This window comes from Aotus nancymaae, unplaced genomic scaffold, assembly GCF_030222135.1.
Source record: "Aotus nancymaae isolate 86718 unplaced genomic scaffold, 86718_ANA_hifiasm-v0.15.2.pri h1tg000016l, whole genome shotgun sequence".
Classification (NCBI taxonomy): domain Eukaryota; kingdom Metazoa; phylum Chordata; class Mammalia; order Primates; family Aotidae; genus Aotus; species Aotus nancymaae.
The window spans coordinates 39,170,872-39,193,613 of NW_026988428.1; the positions used below are offsets into that span (position 1 = coordinate 39,170,872).

Genomic DNA, 22,742 nt, shown 5'->3' on the forward strand with positions numbered 1-22,742 from the left:
TAAAACCAAACTCTCTTGAGGATGCTTACTTTTACAATCTAACTGAAATTGCTATTTAGCTATTACTCCTGGAAACACAGTAGCCACATTTTTTCCACCATCTTTTCCACACTAATAGATGTGGCTATTTATTTTAAGTTATAAGTAATAGAATGGATGTAGAAGTAATGTGCACCATTTCTAAAACTGGCCTATAAAAATACCCAACATATGACATCCTCCCACTTTTCCCCACCTACCAGACAGATATCCAAATTAAAATGACTTCGTAAGCTTCATGTTAATGATGAGTGAGCTTGAGAAAACCTGCTTCTCTAAAGACCTATAAACAGACCTCCTCAGTCAACACCAAACTGAAATCTCCATAAACCATTTCTGCAAGAAATAAATTTCAGCTCTGTTTGAACTATTGTCCATAGGATATATCTTAAATTTGTCACCTATTACAACAAAAACTTAACATAGATGGCATTTGCAAGCAGTAAGGAAACTGACAAAAGACTAGAAACATGAAAATTCTTGTAATGTAGTGGGAAAACATTTAGTAAGGTAGTTTGTTATCTGAATTTGGAAGGCAGACTAAGAGTCTGCTGAGATATTAGCTCATGGGAAGTAGTTAGATAAATCCAGTAGTGTGCGTGGGCTATTATTTGCTACTTGTTAGAAAGATACTGAAGAATAGGCATGAGCTTGAGCTAGAGCTGGCATGTGTGAGAGCAGAAATTAAAGGGATTAGCGAGGACACAGAATATGTTAGTATAGTAAATTTACAAAATCCAATGCTTCCAAATTTTAAACAATAAGATTAAAATGAATAAATAAGACTAAAAAGACTTTAAGAAAAAAAGTATGACTTCTCAGTTAAAGAGATACAGTTCTATGCATAAATCATTTTATGAGTATTTCTCTTTTCTTCATGCTTTAAGTTATCATTTACTTTATGATTTCCATGTGAGTTAATAGCTAACAAAGCTTTTGAATTGTATTGTGGACAAAGTACACTCACATACACAGGAGCAGACAAGTATAAAAATGCTTCTATGATTCTGACAATGTTCACTTCAGCTCCAAGATCAAAAACCCTGGGGAATCACTCTCAAAGAATAACCTAGTATAATTTTATGTGTGTGAAAGATTTAATTAACATCGGCAGGCCTGACTGAACATTCTCCGGATAGATTATCTTCAGTTATAGGGATCCAGGTAATGCTCTGGGGCTACACTGCCCAGTACAGCAGGCATTAGCCACATATGGTGATTTAAATCTGAATTAAATTTCTTTCTCTCTCTCTTTCTTTCTTTTTTTTCTTTTCTTTTCTTTTTTTTTATTACACTTTAGGTTCTGAGGCACATGTGCAGATCATGCAGGATTGTTGCATAGGTACATATTTGGCAAGGTGGTTTGCTGCCTCCATCCCCCTGTAACCTATATCTGGCATTTCTCCCCATGTTATCCCTCCCCAACCTCCCCACCCTATGCTGTCCCTTCCCTAGTCCCCACCCCCAACAGACTCCAGTGTGTGATGCTCCCTTCCCTGTGTCCATGTGTTCTCATTGTTCAACACCCACCTATGAGTGAGAACATGTGGTGTTTGATTTTCTGTTCTTGTGTCAGTTTGCTGAGAATGATGGTTTCCAGATTCATCCATGTCCCTACAGAAGACAAAAACTCATCATTTTTTATGGCTACATAGTATTCCATGGTGTATATGTGCCACATTTTCCTTGTCCAGTCTATCATCGATGGGCATTTGGGTTGGTTTCAAGTCTTTGCTATTGTAAACAGTGCTGCAATGAACATATATGTGCATGTGTCCTTATAATAGGATGATTTATAATCCTTTAGGTATATACCCAATAATGGGATTGCTGGGCCAAATGGAATTTCTATTTCTAGGTCCTTGATGGATAGCCACACTGTCTTCCACAATGGTTGAACTAATTTACACTCCCACCAACAGTGTAAAAGTGTTCCTATTTCTCCACATCCTCTCCAGCATCTGTTGTCTCCAGATGTTTTAATGATCACTATTCTAACTGGCATGAGATGGTATCTCAATGTGGTTTTGATTTGCATTTCTGTAATGACTAGTGATGATGGGCATTTTTTCATATGTTTGTTGACCTCATATATGTCTTCTTTTCAAAAGTATCTGTTCATATCCTTCGCCCACTTTTGAATGGGTTTGTTTGTTTGTTTGTTTTATAAATCTGTTTTAGTTCTTTGTAGATTCTGGATATTAGCCCTTTGTCAGATGGGTAGATTGCAAAAATTTTTTCCCATTCTATTGGTTGCCAGTTCACTCTAATGATTGTTTCTTTTGCTGTACAGAAGCTCTGGAGTTTAATTAGATCCCATTTATCTATTTTGGCTTTTGTTGCCAATGCTTTTTGTGTTTTAGTCATGAAGTCTTTGCCTATGCCTCTGTCCTGAATGGTTTTGCCTAAGTGTTCTTCTAGAATTTTTATGGTGTTAGGTCTTATGTTTAAGTCTTGAATCCATCTGGAGTTAATTTTAGTGTAAGGTGCAGGAACGGGTCCAGTTTCTGCTTTCTGCACATGGCTAGCCAGTTTTCCTAACACCATTTATTAAACAAGGATATAGGTGATGGGGATGGAGGCAGCAAACCGCATTGCCATGTATGTACCTATGCAACAATCTTGCATGTTCTTCCATGTACCCCAAAACCTAAAATGCAATAAAATATATATATATAAAGAATAAATTTACATTGTTTTAAAAAAAGATGAAAAATTAATTATCTAATTTTATATATGCCTAAAAGTGCATAAAACAGTGGAAAACAGTAAAAATGTACAAATGAATAACTGAACAAATGAGGATCAGAAGGTAAAAAAGAGCTTTCACTGTATACCTTTTTATACTTTCTGCTATTTGAAAGCTGTAAAAACTAAAATAAATGAATAGGTGTTCATCATAAATATATGCAAATACTACACACAAATACAATTCATATAATATATTCATCAACAAAAGAACTCACATGTATAAAATATTTCTATTTCATTTGCTTTAAGGTTTTATATTCATTTCATTCACATTTATATTTAATTCATATTCATAATAAATATGAAGTATAGATATAGAATAAAATGAGTTTATAGAATGTATACATCATTAAAATGAATACCAGTACTACATATTGAAATGTGCTATATACTGAAAGTGATAATTTGAGGGAAATTTACAATCTTAAATGCATAGTTTTGAAATATGGCTGAAGTTAAACTTTCAAATTTAGAGAAATAAACTCTAAAGAAAATATAAAGCTATGAGCACATATTAATGAAACAGAAAACAAAAACACAGTATAAGGAGAATTAATGAAGTCCTCCCCAAAAAGCAATTAAGGTTATCATAGTCTAGTTAAAAGTATATCAAGAAAAAAATGAAGAAGGTACAAATAACATTTAAAAATGAAAAGATTTTTGATAGATCCAACTGAGATAACAAAAAGAAAAATACTACAAAAATGTTATATTCATAAATGTAAAATTTTGTAAAATAGACTAATTCTTATAAAAATTTTGACCTCAAAAAATAAAAAACCCAAATGGTGTTATAAAAATTAAGGAAATTAATCAGTAGTTTAAAATCTTTCAACAAAGAGAAACCCAGGCCCAGATATTTTAAATGTGAATCCTACCAAACTCCCAAGGAACAGATAATTCCAAAGAAATAAAACATTTTCAGCAATAAGAAAAAATGTGACTACTCTCGAATTTATTTTATAAAGCTAGTACAACCCTGAGCCTAACACCATGTAACATCAGTGCAAAAAATGAAAATGAAAGACAATCTAACTCAGGAACATATGTACCAAATCTTATAAAAAGAAAATAGCAAATTGAACCCTTTTTTCTGCTAAGAAAAAAAAAATGAGAACAAGTTTGGGTTTATTTCAAGAATGCAAAAGTTGTTTAATGTTAGCAAATCTATTAATATCATTTTATGACTCATAGACAAAAGCAGAAAATGGTGTATTTACCAGATACACTAGATTTATTTTACTACATAAGCTAATTTACTAGGTATTTAATAATTTTGTAATATTCAACACTCTTCATAATAACTCTTAGCAACCTCTGAAGGGAAATTGATCTTGGAGTGTCTGAGTGAACCCAAACAATTAGTTTTATGCCACAAAATAAAACAGTCTCACCGTAAAGTTTATTACAAGCACTGGAAGAGTGAGTGCACATTCTCCTAAATACTTATAATAATGAGTCACATGAATGTGTAAAACACACATCAGGTTAGGGGAGGCTGGAACTAAGGGGAGAACTGTTTCTCTTGTGGTAGGTGATGGTATGGCTTCCTCTAAATCTAGTATCTCTCAAGTCATTCCTGAGAGGTTTCTTTGAACTCCACTTGAACAGAATCCCTCAAGCAATTAGAAGAAAAGTGAAGAGAAACTGCACTTCTGACTTTTCACCTGACGCAGTTTTGCACCTGACCTGTTTCTGATCATATTGTTGCATCTTCCTTTCTCCAAGGACACAGTCCCTCTTGATAGCTGTCTAATTTTTGCCTTACAAGATTCATGTAAGTTCATTATACTATATAGGTCAATTAGTGACTTTTGGACCTAAGATCCCAAGGGATCCTTTTGTTTGCTTAATCAGGTGATCCCCTCAACACCAGTTGAGGACCAAACAGACATGACTTATACCATTCTTGTTAATACAGATTTGCAGGGAAACCTGTCTTCCTGCACAAAAGTCAAGATATTAACTGACCAACAAAGAGGGCTTCTCATCATTACAGTAGTCTATAATTCTTCCAATATATAGGGCATATGAGCATTTTTCCTAAAATTAAAGTCAGAAAATATCCTTTATTTGGTGTCCTTGTAAGACAAGTTGAAAGTAAAGAACATTTGAGGAAGACTCCTAGGAAACTGGGCAATGAGAACATAAGAGACCTCTGCCCACTCACAGACTTGCCAGTGAGTGCAAGTATGTGGGTGCATGAAAAATACCATAGTCCACACTGTTGTTAACAAACTCCTGCTCACCACTGAGTTACCCTAAAGATCTTTGTGGTTAAATTACTCACGGAAACCATGAACAGCAACCTGAAAGGTGAGTATCATTGACTTAGTCATGCTAATGGTTCACCATCCAGAACCCAAGTAGTTCAAAGTTAAAGGGCAGAAGGCTTTGACTTATGTGTTGCAAAACCCAGGTCTTAAATAATTATAAACTATGTTTTCCTAGAGGAATCACTGTATAGGGATCAATAGAACATCACTGTATTCTCTAACAAATGGCATTTGAGTTTTAATAAGACTTTACAAAGGTACCCTTGGGAGAGCTTTTAAGAACAGAACAATATTTTTAGGAAGAGAATATAGTCTCCCATGTACAAGTTCCTGGGAAAATGTTCCTGTTCTCTTAATCCAGCAAAAATGTCTCCCTAATCCTTATTTTTTTTGCTATATGACTTGAATATCTACGACTAGATATAGTTCCCTCTGTTTAATGAGCAGTACTACAAAAAATACTTGAAATGGTAAAATATTCTGTTATCAGTAAGACTGCACAATAAATCAATAAACTTTCATATGCTATTGTACATGAGTTTATCCAACATGTTCCAGATGAGATTAGGATACCAATGGATATTTGTTTTTGCAAAAGCAGAAGTTAAGATATTATGGATGCACAGAGATGAGGCTAGGTTAAGGAGACCTTGGTGGGTACCGTATGTGGGCACTTGGAATTTGAATCAGAAGACAAAACAGGGCAATAAGAACACTTCTCAGCTTCAACGTGGGATCTAGTGTGATCATTCCTGAGTGATGTTACAGTCCCTGGAAGAAAGCAGCTAATATTCTAACCAGTTATTACACATTCAAGTCAGATTGCCTTCCATAAAGGGTCACAAAGCTCTGAGGTGTGATCTTAGCATATGCTGGAGATGGACATTGCCTTCCATAAAGGGTCACAGAGCTAGCTCTAAGGTGTGATCTTAGTATATGCTGGAGATGGACACCGCACCCTCAGTAGGAAGAAAAGAACCATATTTCCCCTGTCTCGAGGGAAACGCACTTGAAGATTATTGTGGGAAATATGTTGAAACAGCCAACTGAAAACCATTCATCTTCCAAACTAATTGGAGTCTCCTGGGAAGATCCTGTTCCATTCCAGTAATGAGAAAAATTGGGATTCCTAGTGACAGTAACTGCAAATGGAAAAAATTTTAGTTGCTAAAAACAGAATTATTATTGTTGAAGAACAAACTGTCTCTCTGCAATGATTCCTAAGTCAGAAATAGAGAAGCCCTGGATACTGATTCATGTCGTTCCCTAATAGTTACTTAGTGAATGGCATCACGAAGAGGATGTTGGTCATTTCCTCAAAAGGCAAAGAAGTCAATTCGTCAAGTAAACAGTTAAGTAGGCAGTGTTTTGCAGTAGTTAGAGATGGGTTTCTGTAGTCAGACTGCTCAGGTTCAAATTCCTGCTTTACCACATCCTAAACTCATGACCTTGGACAATTCTTAATATTTCTGGACTTCAGTTTCCTCATTTGTAAAATGAAGATTAAATTACAACCAGCCTCAAGTGAAGTGCTTTCATAATTAAATGAGATAATCAAAATGTTTCATACAGTATTTTAGAAACTGCCTTATAAATGTTACTATCATTTTCATTTCTTGGAGAGTTTTGTGAATTAAGTTGAACACAGCAAAAGGATATTTTTGCCCTAATATCTTCAATAAAAACCTAGTCTTATTACATGAAATTCCTCACTAGAAATATATTCCTCAACTAACAACATAAATATGCCTGGAATACCTAGCATAAATATGATTATAAGACATTGTCAGTTTCTAAGACATTAAGTGAATTTACTTTCCAGATCACTGGTAGTACTAATGATAAGTTTCCCCTGAAGTAACATAGAAACAGAGAAGAAAGAGCTGGAATATACTGGGTGTCCTGGGAAGACAGAGAGACACATTAGAAGTGGCAAACTTCCTAATGGGTGAGTGGAAACCAGAAAAAAAATTCCTAAATCCTTTTCCTAAATTGATACATTGGGAAAAATGAATGGCTTTCAGATTTAAGAAAGTTGGATTCTTCCTTTGACTTTGCTCCTAACAAGTCTGGGGACTGCTGACCCTCGATTTTCACCTTCAAAATTAGAAGATGGACTAAAGTAATCTTTAAGGTCTTTTATATTTCTCAAATTATACAAGCTGTCTTAAGTCCTTGATCACTTTATTTATTGTAACCTGGCACCCATTTAGCTAAGCTTTTTTTCTTGTTCCTTGATAATAGTTCAAAAACAAAGAGACAGGGAAAGAGGTAGAAGACATAGACCTCTGATAAATTAATGAGGAGAACTAAAGGGGTGTATGCTCAATGTGATGAAGAATGGGAACCCTAAGACAAGCTCAGAGGAGAATTTGAAAGCTGTGGTTACTGAGGAAATGGGAAGTGGACGTCCCAAAACACAATAATCAAATTAAGAGATTTGAGCAGAGAATCACATACAAAAGTGCAAACGGTGGAGATTACAGATGTAAAAGAGATCCAAAAAGAATAAATTGCATGTTGTATGTAGTTGAATTGAATTATATCCATGATGAACAGACCTATCAACAAATACAACTTTTTTAGAACTTAAGAGGACCCTATAATTTTGTGTTTAATTTTAAGGATAAGAGAAAATTTTAAAAACATATGTAGAATGTAGTAAAGAGAGCAAATGTAGGGAGAAAGTGTGGAAAAGTGTGCAAACTCTGTTCAAGCAGTAATAAGCAGCAAGTACTGGGAGAAGAACTAGAAAAACTAAATAAAATTTATTTAATATTTGTCTGTACAAGGTATGATTCCTACAGCCTGAATTAGTTTGTTTAATATTCATAATAATCCATGAAGAAAAACACTTATTATTATCTTCATTTCACAAAATATACAGTTTTTATCTGCATTTCACAGACCAGGAAACAGAGCCTATTAGTGAACTTCTCAAAGTTTCATGGCCATTAAATGACTGGCCTAGCTTTCAAGCCCTGATCTATCTTACTCCAGAGCTCATAGTCTTAACCTCTATATTTAATCCCGATCGGTGTACTTCAAGGAGACTCAAGGACCAGAACTTAAGAAGCCTCAGCCAAACTCAAAGAAAATGGGCTAAAGAGATGAACAAAATATGTTACCTTTATCTCTTGCTTCAAAACAGAGATAATATAAACAGAAAAGGAACCCTCGCTTCTGGGCCACCCCCACACACCTACAGTCCTCCCTCTACCACCCTACTCTTAACCCCAAGTAATTTTTTAAAAGATTAATTCTAATTTACCCTTATGTACAGATGAAATAGCCTAGTATAATTTGGAGAGATTCTAAAAGTAACCATTTATCTTTCTGATTTCTAAAATTAGCCCAATACATGGAGTTTCTTAATTGAAGATTTAAATCTTAAAATGTGAATGGACGGACGATGTAATCTTTTTGATGATGCAGTTGACTAAATGTAACCAGTCAAAACTGTCAGATAAAATGTCTGGTCTCATTCATTCAATAACAATTTATTGAGTATCTGTTACATGCAAAAAACACAAGAGCTAGTTTGGGATTTACAGTGGTTTCCAAAATAGATATGATCTGTTCTCATGAGCTTACTAGAGAGTATTGGATGGGGTAAAAAACAAATGAATATATAATAAGAAATTATAATAAGTGCCCTAAAAGAAATAAACATAAAAGCATATTTATAACATTGAGGGTAGACAGACTAGAGTTATATAAGACTCTTCAGGAAGGCATTTTGAAGGGGTCATATTTAAACTGAAACCTGAAAAATAAGATTTATCAATGCAAGCAGAACATTTCAGTGAGAGAGAAAACATTGCAAAATTCTCGAAGTGAAAAAATTACTCAGCATCTTCAGGGAAATGAAGAAGACTAACATAACTGGACAAGCAAGAGATGAATTAGGGCTGTTACATACTGATGTAGCCATGAAAATCCTTACAAACCAGAGTCAGAACTTTGAATTTTATTCCAAGGGAAATGAAACTCCACTGAGTGGCTTTAAACAGAAGAATGGATCTTGTGTATGGTTTTAAAAGATCACTCAGATTCTGTCTTTAGAATGGACCTGAAAAGAGTATTTTTGTGCAGTTTAGAAAGGGAAGAAGGCAGAAAGGCATGAGGTACTTCATAGGACAATGTGGACTATCATAGCAAGTGAGAAAATAGGCTGAAATCAGAAGAATTTTAATTTCACAACCTTGACTACAGTCATCCCTGTTTACCTCACATGAAACCAAGAGGATAAGCACATGTAGAGGTATTATTATCATGAGATTACAAACCATGTCTATTTTATGACAGTGTTTTTCCATCATTAACTCAGACAACATAAAATAGCATTCTTTCTATGGAGTTGGTAATCAAAAAATGCTTTTATAATTGAATTTATACTACATCAGTATAGTAATAAAATATACTTAATAAGCCTCTGGCTGGCCTCTCCTATAGTACTCAGCATTGGTGTTCCAGTAGCATTATTAGTTAACTATTACTCCAATAGCATGCTGGTTAACAGAAAAATAAAATAAAATAAAATTGTGGCTTATCTAACTTTTCACCTCACCCCACTGCTAGTTCATGCTGACAGTCTCTTTCTCTGCTCTAATTTTTTTTCTTATTTTTACACACAGACCAAGCCACAGTCAGGAATCAGTGATGAAAAATTATACAGCAATAACAACATTTATTCTGGTGGGACTAACAGATGACCCAAATCTACAGGTTCTGCTTTTCATCTTCTTGTTTCTAACCTATTTGTTGAGTGTTGTTGGAAATTTGACCATCATCACTCTCACCTTTGTGAACTCCCACCTTAAAACACCTATGTATTTTTTCCTCCGGAATTTTTCCATCTTGGAAGTCTCATTTACAACTGTCTGCATTCCCAGATTTCTCTACACAATGGCATCTGGGGACAATACCATTACCTATAATGCATGTGCCACTCAATTATTTTTTGTTGTTGTCCTGGGTGTGACTGAGTTTTTTCTCCTAACAGCTATGTCCTATGACCGTTATGTAGCCATCTGCAAACCCCTGCATTACACGACCATCATGAACAAAAGAGTCTGCATCAAGTTCCTTATTGGCTGTTACATAATTGCTCTAATCATTGTTATCCCACCATTTGGCATGGGCTTGGAGCTTCAATTTTGTGATTCCAATGTCATAGATCACTTTGGCTGTGATGCTGCCCCTATCCTGAAGATTACTTGCTCTGACACAGAGTTTATAGAGCGATTTGTATTAATCTTGGCGGTGTTGACACTCCTTTTTACCTTGGTGTGTGTGATTATGTCCTACACTTACATCATCAGGACCATTCTCAGATTCCCTTCTGCCCAGCGAAGGAAAAAGGCTTTTTCCACTTGCTCTTCCCATATAATTGTGGTTTCTATCACTTATGGAAGCTGCATCTTTATCTATATTAAACCATCTGCAAAAGAAGGGGTAGCTATTAATAAGGTGGTGTCAGTGCTTACCACTTCAGTTGCCCCAGTTATGAATCCCTTCATTTACACACTAAGGAATAAGCAAGTGATACAGGCTTTCAAAGACATGATCAAAAGAATTGCATCTCTCTCAAAGAACTAAAGGAGCAATGAGTGCAAATTGAAAAATTATAAAAGAATTCATTATCTCCATTTTATTTTTCCCTAATTCTATACTAGTCATGATTTTTGTATGTTACAACCTCATTCTGTTACACCTACCGCCACTATCTATAAAAGTATTAATTAACCTTTTTATTTCAAGCTATTCCCAGAAATACATGGGAATAAATCTTCAGCAAACTTTTACAACATCACACCTATCATTACTCACATAACAAGAAATGTGGACAGCATCAATTTACTGTCATACTGGTGCTCATCTGCTCCTTTTGTACTGACTTACATGTCCAGATTTAAGCCCCAGATTTCCCAAGGACATCAATGATGATCATCTATGTCTACAGAAATAATCCTGTAAGTACCCTCCTTGATAACAGGCATTATTCTATCTCTTCCACTTTTCAGCAAGATATAAATACAGACTAAAATTTTTTTCAAATGCCATTTCCTTAAAAGCTGTACAGCTTCCTTTTATAAAAACACTAACTCTGTGTAAATAGAATTTCACATGCCTGTCACTGTGTGTATACCTGGGTGCATCTATGCGTATTTTTTTGCCCTTTCAGAATATCAGCTTAATAAGCTTAAGGGGGTTAATGGGAAGGACAAAATATAAATGAAAATTTGTACCTGAATTCTATTCCATTATCCAAATTATTCGCCATAATAATTTTTCTAATCATTTTTTCTAAATATTTTTGAGGATTTCTAAATACTTTTCTAAATACAAAGAAATCCAATCTAAACCGCAGAGTCTGATAAAACTAACCAATGAATAAAGAATTCAAATTTTTAAGTGCTAATTTTTGCCTTTTCAACTTAGTCCCACTTCCTCATTACCTCTCTTTCCTCATAATTTTCTATTGTTTATCTGATGCTCTAGAGAAACATGTGCTGTACCAGGGGTCAAAAAGTTCATGTTACACTCTGGCTCTTATTGCCACCAACTCAGACAGATCTTTTAACTGCATAATTTCTTCCAAATTTGAGGAAATATTAAACTGAAGGACAAGTTGGAGGAGTAAAGTGGCACTAGAAAACAGACCAGGAATTCTAGTGATATTTAGGGGGCTATCCCAAGCTAATTTATAAGACCAAGAAATTGGACCATAATGGATACAGTTCCAAAATTCCTCACATCAGAGATAAAGAATGAGTCTGAAGATGATCACACTAGAATAAATAAATCTTTTTCCTCCACCCTATTCCCAGTCTCTCCACTGGAACTGTAGATGTAGAATATGCTTTTAAAAATAAAATGGGAAAGAAATATCTGTGGAAATTCTGAACTATGAACTGAGCAAAGCAAGTTAATAATTCAGTTTACCAAACTGAAGGAGTAATTAAAGAATATATTTAGTCTGCTGAGGGTAGACAAGATTTTGTTACAGATAATTCTTCTTATCTTTTTTATATGTTAATAACTTCAAAAATGAATAATCTATTATATGACATATTTTTCAATATGATTATTTCATTAATGATCTCTTCTTCACTAGACACTGAGCTCCATAAGGTCAAGTACTGTGCTTGTCAATCATATTTCCAATAGAGTTTAAATGTACTCCATACACCTCTTAATTGGCTGAAGATAGCCTCAACCATTCTGATTCTTCCCCAACCTTGGCAGTCCCATGGTCTTACAAAGGCCATAGAGAAGATCCTCCAGGCATTAGCCTGTGAAAACAACCATTGTCGTCATTCGCACAGCCTTCATGTTCATGAGCTCCACTGCTTCCATGTAGTATTTGAAAATGGAAATCTATTTTTTAAATATTTTTATTATACTTTAATTTCTGGGGTACATGTGCAGATCTTGCAGGAAGGATTGTTGCATAGGTACATACATGCCATGGTGATTTGCTGCCTCCATCCCCCCGTCATCTACATCAGGCATTTCTTTCACTGTTATCCCTCCCCAACGTCCCCACCCCTCTGTCCCTCCCCTAGCCCCCCACCCCCCAACAGACCCCAGTGTGTGATGTTTCCCTCCCTGTGCCCATGTATTCTCATTGTTCAACACCCACCTATGAGTGAGAGCATGTGGTGTTTGGTTTTCTGTTCTTGTGTCAGTTTGCTGAGAATGATGGTTTCCAGATTCATCCATGTCCCTAAAAAGGACATGAACTTATCCTTTTTTAAGGCCACATAGTATTACATGGTGTATATGTGCCACATTTTCTTTGTCCAGTCTATCATTGATGGGCATTTGGGTTGGTTCCAGGTCTTTGCTATTGTAAACAGTGCCACAATGAACATACATGTGCAGGAAAAATATTTATTTAATTGACAAACCTTTAGCTGGACTAAGGGGAAAAAAGAGAAGACTCAATAAACACAATCAAAAGTGAAAATGAAATAAAATAAATCATGAGAATATACTATGAATAATTATATGTTAAAAATAAATAAATAAATAAATTCCTAGACACACAACCTACCAAGACTGAATCATGAGGCAACTGAAAATCTGAGCAGATCAATAGTGAGTTAAAAGACTGAATCAGTAGTAAAAATTCTCTAATCAAAGAGAAACCCAGGACCAGAATACTTCATGGGTGAATTTCACTAAACATTTAGAGAACTAATACCAATCTTTTTCAAACTCTTCCCAAAAAAATGTTGAAGAAGAAGAAACACTTCAAATCTCATTTTATGAGGCCAGCGTTACCCTACATCAAAGCCAGAAAATGGCACAACAAGAAAAGAAAATTACAAGCCAATATCCCTGATAAACACAGGTATAAAAATCCTGAACAATATAATAACACACTGAATTCAACAACACATTAAAGAATCATTCACCATGATCAAATAGGACTTATCACTGGGGTGCAAAGATGTTCAACATATGCAAATTAATAAATGTCATACACTATGTTTTCAGAATAAAAGACAAAAACATGCCCATCTGAATAGATGCAAAAAAAAAAAAAAAAAAAAAAAAAAAAAAAGCATTTAACTGGCCCGGTGTGGTGGCTCATGCCTGTAATCCTAGCACTTTGGGAGGCCAAGGCAGGCAGATCACTTGAGGTCAGGAGTTTGGGATCAGCTTGGCCAACACGGTGAAACCCCATCTCTAATGAAAATAGAAAAAATTAGCCAGACATGGTGGTGCACACCTGTAGTCCCAGCTACTCGGGAGGCTGAGGTTGGAGAATTCCTTGAACTCAGAGGGTGGAGGTTGTAGTGATCTGGGATCATAACACCGCACTCCAGCCTCGGCAATAGAGTCAAACTTCATCTCAAAAAAAAAAAAAAAAAAAAAAAGCAGATTAGGTACAGAAGGGATATACCTCAATACAATAAAGCTCACATATGACAAGCCCACAGTGAACATCATACTCAATAGTAAAAAGTTGAAGGTCTCTCAAGGATACCCATGCTCACCACTTTTTTCAGCATAGTACTGAAAGCTCTAGTCAGAGCAATTAGGCAAGAGAAATAAATAAAAGACATCATGACAGAAAAGGGAAATGGTCTGTTTGCTGACATGATATTATTTACAGAAAGCTCTAAAGACTCCTCCAAATGACTGTTAGAACTGATCAACAAATTCAGTAGAGTTGCAGGATACAAAATTTACATACAAAAATCAGTCTTATTTCTATACACTAACAACAAACTATCCTAAAAATAAATCAAGAGAACAATCCCATTTACAATAGCAACAAAAAAAAATAGCTAGGTATAAAAATTTAAAACTCAGGTTAAATAAGGAAGTGAGACATCTCAATACTAAAAACTATAAAACACTGATGAAATAAATTGAAAAAATACAAATAAATGAAAATGTATTTCTTGTTTTGGCATTAGAAAAATGAATATTGCTAAAATATGTAACTACCCAAAGTAATGTACAGATTCAATACAATGCCTATCAAAATTCCAATGGTATTTTTTACAGAATAGAAAAAATGTATATAAAACTTATATGGAACCACAAAAGATCCCACATAGCCAAAGCAATCTAGAGCAAAAAGAATAATGCTTGAGGCTTCACACTACCTGATTTCAAAATCTACTACAAAGCTATTGTAATAAAAGCTGCATGGTACTGGCATAAAAATAGACATATTGACAATGGGACAGAATACAGAGCCAAGAACATATAATGGGAAAAGGACAATCTCTTCTACAAATGGTGCTGAGATAATTGAATATCCACATGCAGAAGAATAAAATTGGATCCTTATCTCACATTACATACAAAAATCAACTCAAAATGGATAAAAACTTAAACATAAGATATGAAACCAGGCTATTTCATTTAATGTATCCAAAGCATTGGTTGTTGGTTGCATGTGTGTAGAGACTATTTTAAATATTTCCTGGTTAGCACTAACCATGTGAGTTTCTTCTACAGAAGGGCCCCATATGAAGCCAACAAATGTAGTCCTAGTGATGTGTAGGGCAGAGACAAGGCAGGTGGTTTTTTGTTTGTTTGTTTGTTTTTTTCAGCTGAATCCCCTAAATAATTTATGGCCATTGTGGATGCAGAGACTTCAGAAGGAATGAGAAGAGATTGTTAAAGTCTCTATGTTGCAGGAGTCTCTGTGGGGCATTAATGAAAGTGCCTGTTGTATTACAATTTAGAGAGATTCTAGAGCCTTTTCTTATTGGGTGGCACACTCTAAGTGGTTATCAGCATAACGGACTTAAACAAAATTTGTAAATGAGGAATATACTGCCACTGAAACCCAAATAAATATCTTAAGTGTTAAGCCCACTTTAAAATAGCGGCTGCTAGTGAAGCTGAGGAGTTGATTCCTCACTTCATCAGGTATGGATTATCTCTGAGCTGATTAGTAATGCCCAGAAATTTTTCTGAAGTGTCAGGGTCTTGAAATTTATGGGACACAATGGCCCAACCTCATTTGGAAAGTTCAACACGTGTTTGTGTATCCTGTGTGAGTGTATTCTTTGAATTTCCTCACATGAGGATGTTATCAACATAATGTTATACATGCTGTCTTAGTATGTTTTCTGTTACTTAGAATAGATAAAATGGGGTAATTTATTTTTTAAAAAAAGAAATTTACTTCTTACAGTTATGAAGCCTGAGAAGTGCAAGCCGAGAAAGTATATCTGGTGAGGGCCTTCCAACTGTTGGGAACCCTGCAGACTACCAAGGTGGCACAGGGCATCAAGTGGTGAGGGAGCTGAGCATGTGGACATGCTAGTTCAGATCTCTCTTCCTCTTTTATAAAGTCAGTATTTCCACTCCCATGATAACCCATTAATCCATTAATCTGTGAATGGATTAGTCTATTTATAAGGACAGAGCCTCCATGATCCAATCACCACTTAAAGGCCCTACCTTTCAATATTGCTAAATTGGAAATTAAGTTTCAATACAAGTTTCGGAGGGAATATTCAGACCATGCCATTATTCCCCTGAACCCCTAAAACATGTGTTCTTCTCACATAGAAATATATTTATTTCATCCCTAACGCCCCAAAGTCTTAACTTGTTTCCACACCAACTCAAAAGGTCAAAGTCCAAAGTCTGATCTGTGAGCCTGTGAAAGATGCATTCCCATTCCAAAAGGGAGAAAACAGGCAAGAAGAAAGGGATAACAGGCCCAAAGCAAGTTCAAAACCCAAGAAAGTAGACTTAGGTCCTAAGATTCCAAAATAATCTCCTTGACTCCAAGTCTGGCACCCTCACTTTGGCTTGATGATTTTATCCCCAAAGCCTCAAGCAGGCCTGCCCCTATGGCTTTGCTGGGCTTAGTTCATTCAACTTTCCCAGGCTGGCATTGCACATTGGTAGCTCTAAAGTTCTGGAGTTTCAGCAGTTCTACTCCCATACTCCACAAGGCATGCCCCTAGTGAGGACTGTCTGCAGTGGCCTCACTCCCACAGCCCCATCAGTCCCATGGTAGGAACTCTATAGCAACTCCAACCCCATGTTTGTGCTGAGTATTGTTTTGATTAAGCAATCAAAGTCTCTATGGTGGCTCCACCCCTGTGACACAACTCTGCCGAGAACCCCAGGCTTTTGATGCCATTCTTTGAAATCTGGGTGGAGGCCACCAAGCCTCCACAGCTCTCATTTTCTGAAAGCCTGCATAATTAATACCACACGGACACTACCAACTATAACTTGTGCCTTCCAGGGCTGCAACATGAGCTTCACCTGGGGCAGGTTGAGACATGGCTGAGGCAGCCATGGAACACTGTGCTAAAATGTAGACAGCAGAATCCTGAGGCAACCCTGGGCAGTGAATCCATGAAGATCACCCCAGGCCCATACCCTGAAAGCATTTTGCCCTCCTATACCTCTGGGCCTGTGATGAGAGAGGCAGCATTGAAGATCTCTGAAATGTCTTCAGGGTATTTTTTCCATTGTTTTGAGAAATAGTACCTGACTCTTTTTTACCTGTGCTAATCATTTTAGCAAATGGTTCTGTATGCTTGGTTTCCTCTCCTGAACATTACTTTTCACTCTACATAGCCAGGCTGAAAAGTTTTTCAAATATTTCTACTCTGCTTCCCTTTTAATTATAAATTCTGTTTTAAATTGTTTCTTTGTTCCTGAATCTCAATGGAAATGGCCAAAAGCAACTATGCAGCTCCTTCTATTTTGCTTAGACATTTCTTCTGCCACATACCCTAGTTCATCAATCTCAAATTTGATAAACAAAGCTCTCAAGTATAGACACAGCTCAGCCAAGCTCTTGTCCAATTTATAACAAGGGTGGCCTTTCCACCAGTTTCCAAAACTTTGCTCCTCAGTTTTATCTGAAACTTTGTCAGAATGGCTTTTACTGTTCATATTTCTATCAGCATTCTGGTCATAACCACTTAACCAATCTCCAAGAAGTTCCAAATTTTCCATAGCCTTCTTGTATTCTAGGCCCCCACCAGATTATAGGCTTTTTCTAGCCTACTCCTCCAAATTCTTTCAGCTTCTGCACAGTATTGACTTTTAAAGCTGCTTCCACATTTTCAAGGGTTTGTTATTAGCAACGTGTGTGTTCCTGGAAAAAGTTGAATGTGGTTAAGATCTTGCCTGCAAAGACTGTGTGCTGGCAGACCTGTTGAGATATCCCATGGGGAAGTGAGTGAAATTATATTTCATTCAAAAGTGAAGGCTAATTGCTTCTGAGAGGCTGTTTGAACTATGCATTGAATTGAACATATTAGCAGAATATGTAAATAGCAAACGATTTTCCAGCTGTTGGTTCAATGTAGTCAGTAATTTGGTAGTTTAGACATGGGCGATTAATGGAGGATACCACAGCATTCAGGCTATGGTGATTTACTGTGAAGTGTCATTCATTTATATCATGTTTGAGCACTGGCCACAGTGGGTTATTGAAAGAGAGAAACAGGAACAATGACAAGACCAGGCACACCCACCCCCAGGGAGTGTCCCTCCATTGCTCTCCGTTTCCTCACAAACTTCATGGCTGTGGTAGATTCTCTAATGGAACTTTTATCTCAGTGGTCTCTCTGGAGCCTCTCTTCTCAGACATATGTTTACAGTTTGTTCTCAAAATTGCCAACAACTGAGGTTCATTAGCCCCTTTTGAACTTTGGTCCACAGGGCTTCTTTAGCTTCTTCAGGAAATTGATCCCATGTGCCTGCTCTAAAAAGAGCAGATAAAACCTGTGTTCCTCTAGCTAACACAGAAACTGCAAAGATGCCCATACCCTCCCATCTAAGAACTTCAACATAATCTCTCTTAGAACATAAATTTTAAGGAATTTGCAGTCCCTCAAAGTATTTTCTTCTGATTCAATAATCACTATAGGCTTTTTTTTTCTTTTTTTATTATACATTTGAAGGTCTGTGTCTCTCAGGAACTATGATTTGATTCTGGATTGGATTCTTAGAATGGAAAATAATATGCTCTTTTTCCCAGTTAAGTTCCACAAACTTGGATACTTCCATTAAGAGAAAAATAGAATGTGGATGGAAGTCAATGGAAAACATGTTCAAGTTTATACTACTCAAAGCTCCACGTGGCACATCTCATCTTTTATTTACCTCTTAGGTACAACAAGGTAAATAGTTCACTACAGTCATTCAGATTGTCAAAAGTATAAGCATCATATGTTTTTAAAGTCATTGATTTTATAATTCTATAAATGTGGATTATGAAATGAATCAACTGTGAAAATCTGGAAGAAAATGCAGTACTTGCTGAAGACTACAGGTTAGTATAAACAAGGAAGAGTGCTGCAGGAGACCCAGATCAATGTTTAACATCATCTAGGACCTCCAAAAACTGTATGGGAAGATGGGAAGGATGAAAAGAATGATTGTAATAATATAATTTTTCTAATCCATTGCATGCAAATTAAAGGGACCCCTTTATATCATATTTCCCTCTTAATCAGAAAAATCTAAAGATGCACTCAGAATACTACCACCAAATTTCCCTTCCCTGAGAATTACCAATTTATTTACAGAGAACTCTTACTGTCGAAAACTTTTTCTGTCTTCTGTAAGACAAGAATACAAAACAGGAGAGTTTGGGTAATAAACTGTCATCTTTAGTTGCCATTAAGGACTCTAAGCCTGAGCAAAATTCATTCCATAGTGCTGCTTACAGAGATTTTAAAATTTCTCTTCTCAGAGATGTATCTCAAATCAGTGCCTGGAAGACTCGGAATGTGGCACAGAAACCTATAATAAAATGTTAATTAATATAACTTATTGATGCTTAAGACTTGTTCATATAGAGGAAAAGGCTCACAATATAAAATGGTATTATCTTCAGCATTGCCTGTGTAGGGAAATTCCTACTTGTTTCTGAAACAAGGATGTCAGAGATTTGGACAGTAATGGAGATAAGGATCTACAGCAGATATCCAGTGAAGCATCAAATAGTACAGAGAAAGGAAAGAAAGAAACAGGAAAGCACAGAAAACAGAATGAGGTAGAGAGATGTGTGTCAAAAGCACAGAAGTAGGAGGGCTTATAATACAGTCAGGAGAAAGTGCTTTAAATGTGAAGATTTTATAAACATTTTGAAAGGAAGCAATAGGTTCAAAAACTTCTCTTTTTCTGGAAGAATCATGAATAGTTATTCTATAATAAATTTCTCTTTTTTTTGGAGACCGAGTTTCATTCTTGTTGCCCAGGCTAGAGTGCAATGGCATGATCTCAGCTCACTGCAACCTCTGCCTCCCGGGTTCAAGCGATTCTCCGTCCTCAGCCTCCCAAGTAGCTGGGATTACAGGCATGCACCACCATGCCCAGCTAATTTTTGTATTTTTAGTAGAGACAGGGTTTCTCCATGTTGGTCAGGCTGGTCTCGAACTTCCAACCTCAGGTGATCTGCCTACCTCACCCTACCAAAGTGCTGGGGTTACAGGCGTGAGCCACTGCGCCCAGCCTAATAAATTTTCTTAAGTGCCCAGGAACAGGTCAACTTGAGAAATGAAAAAGGTTACTTACACAAAAGATATGGGGCTTGCATGGAGCTAAGTGCTATCCAATGGGACACTCATTTGGGCCATCTGAATGGTGAGTAATGTATGATCTGATTCTGTTCATTAAAATAAGCTTTATCACTCTTGCCCTAAGAAATTCTTCCATTTTCATCATTTTCACTTTTTCCCTTTAGGTTTTCTGAAGGTCAACAATGAAAAACAGAACCATGTTTGGTGAGTTTATTCTACTGGGCCTTACAAATCAACCCGAACTCCAAGTGATGATATTCATCTTTCTGTTCCTCACCTACATGCTAAGTGTTCTAGGAAATCTGACTATTATCACCCTCACCTTACTAGATCCCCACCTCCAGACCCCCATGTATTTCTTCCTCCGGAATTTCTCCTTCCTAGAAATCTCCTTCACATCCATTTTTATTCCCAGATTTCTGACCAGCATGACAACAGGAAATAAAGTCATCAGCTTTGCTGGCTGCTTGACTCAATATTTTTTTGCTATATTTCTTGGAGCTACAGAGTTTTACCTCCTGGCCTCCATGTCCTATGATCGTTATGTGGCCATCTGCAAACCCTTGCGTTACCTGACTATTATGAGCAGCAGAGTCTGCATACAACTAGTGTTCTGCTCCTGGCTGGGGGGATTCCTAGCAATCTTACCACCAATCATCCTGATGAGCCAGGTAGATTTCTGTGCCTCCAATATTCTGAACCACTATTACTGTGACTATGGGCCTCTCATGGAGCTTGCCTGCTCAGACACAAGCTTCTTAGAATTGATGGTCATCCTCTTGGCTGTTGTGACTCTTGTAGTTACTCTGGTGCTGGTGACACTGTCATACACATACATTATCAGGACTATTCTGAGGATCCCTTCTGCCCAGCAAAGGACAAAGGCCTTTTCCACTTGCTCCTCCCACATGATTGTCATTTCCCTCTCTTACGGCAGCTGCATGTTTATGTACATTAATCCTTCTGCAAAAGAAGGAGGTGCTTTCAACAAAGGAATAGCTGTACTCATTACTTCAGTTACCCCCTTGTTGAATCCCTTCATATATACTTTAAGAAATCAGCAAGTGAAACAAGCTTTCAAGGACTCAGTCAAAAAGATTGTGAAACTTTAAAAAAGGAGGTTACACATTAATAAAAAAATATATTTTCACTTAATAAATATGCATTGAGTGTCTATATTTCAAGTGCTAAATTGGCCCTTGAGGATAAAAATAGGAAAAGTATGTCTTAATTTCAAGAAAACTATAGTCTGGAATGAAGAAAGATATATAAATTTATAAAAAAACAAAATAACATTTTAACTGTTATTAGAGAAGAGTTAATGGAGATCCAAAAAGGAACAGTTAGAAAGAATTAGTTCTAGCCTGGCGCAGTGGCTCAGGCCTGTAATCCCAGCACTTTGGGAGGCTGAGGCAGGCAGATCACGAGGTCAGGGGTTCGAGACCAGCCTGACCAATATGGTGAAACCCTGTCTCTACTTAAAAATACAAAAATTAGCTGAGTGTGGTGGTGCACACCTGTAATCCCAGCTACTTGGGAGTCTGAGGCAGGAGAATTGCTTGAACCCAGGAGGTGGAGGTTGTGGTGAGCCGAGAGCACACCATTGCACTCCAGCCTACGTGACAAAGTGAGACTCTGTCTCAAAAAAAAAAATGAGAAAGAATTAGTTTTGTTTTCCAAAAATTACTTAACATTTAAGAAGCAAAACACACTGCTTATTTAGAAGAGTAGGAGGATAAGAATTTAGAGTGAAAAAGGAAGCCAGATCATAAAAGTATGTAAATACAACTACTCAGTTAGTTGGGCTTCATGAGTCAAGAAAAGTTTTGAGAATTGTTTTGAGGAGAATGTAGTATTGGCATTGTTCTTCAGCATGGAGCCCTGGAAACTATGTTTCCATCAAGGAGTGAACAATTTTGATTCTCCTCCCTTTTTTCATTTATATTTCACATATAACCAATGTAACTTCCATCCTTTCCTGAGAGGAAAATAAAAGAAAGAATATATACATTTAGTCTACTTTTCTCCAAATGAGGAGAAAATTCTTAAGATTTTTGTCAACTTATATGTCCATTTTTCTAGTTTATGGTTAAAAGAGGTTTCTAGAGGCAAGTTTAGAACACTTTCATTCTCCTAGACAAAATCTATTGTTTCTTTTCTTAAATGACATATTTTGAGTTAATGGCATGACATCTGTTTTCTCTGTCTTTGATAGTTTCTGGTGATTTTTTTCTTCCTATTGTGATTTTATTTTCATCTTTTTGTTTCATTTTATTAGATAATACAAAAGAAAATTCTGTTATCTGGCTCTACTCCTTTAACTTTCCCCCAAATTTTTGCTTTTATTTTTAACATAAACTATGGATGACCTTTTTATAAAGTGACACAAATATAAAGTGTCATTGCAATTTTATATTTAGAATGTTCCAAATTATGAGTCTTGAAAAACAACTAGAAATAGACTACCTACCAGAAACTTTACACATGGATTCAAGGCAATGACAACTTGAATTTGAATAGGTAGTGGTAGTGTCCAACTTCAATGGAAGTAAGGATTTTTTTAAATCTGAGCACTTGTACACAGTTTAATAATATCCTAACACATTGCAGGAGCTTTGTTAGTATTTGGGGTACA

General features: G+C 36.3%; 2 protein-coding genes across 2 annotated transcripts; both read left to right on the forward strand.

Moving 5' to 3' along the window:
* Positions 1 to 9,728: 9,728 nt before the first annotated feature.
* On the forward strand, positions 9,729 to 10,667 carry LOC105716034 (olfactory receptor 6C2-like). The gene has a single exon (XM_012450568.2). The coding sequence runs from the start codon at positions 9,729 to 9,731 to the stop codon at positions 10,665 to 10,667; it is 939 nt and encodes a 312-aa protein (XP_012305991.2).
* Positions 10,668 to 20,289: 9,622 nt separating this feature from the next.
* LOC105716035 (olfactory receptor 6C4) lies at positions 20,290 to 21,219 on the forward strand. The gene has a single exon (XM_012450569.2). It carries the CDS (start codon positions 20,290 to 20,292, stop codon positions 21,217 to 21,219), a length of 930 nt encoding a protein of 309 aa, XP_012305992.2.
* The last annotated feature ends 1,523 nt before the right edge of the window (positions 21,220 to 22,742 follow it).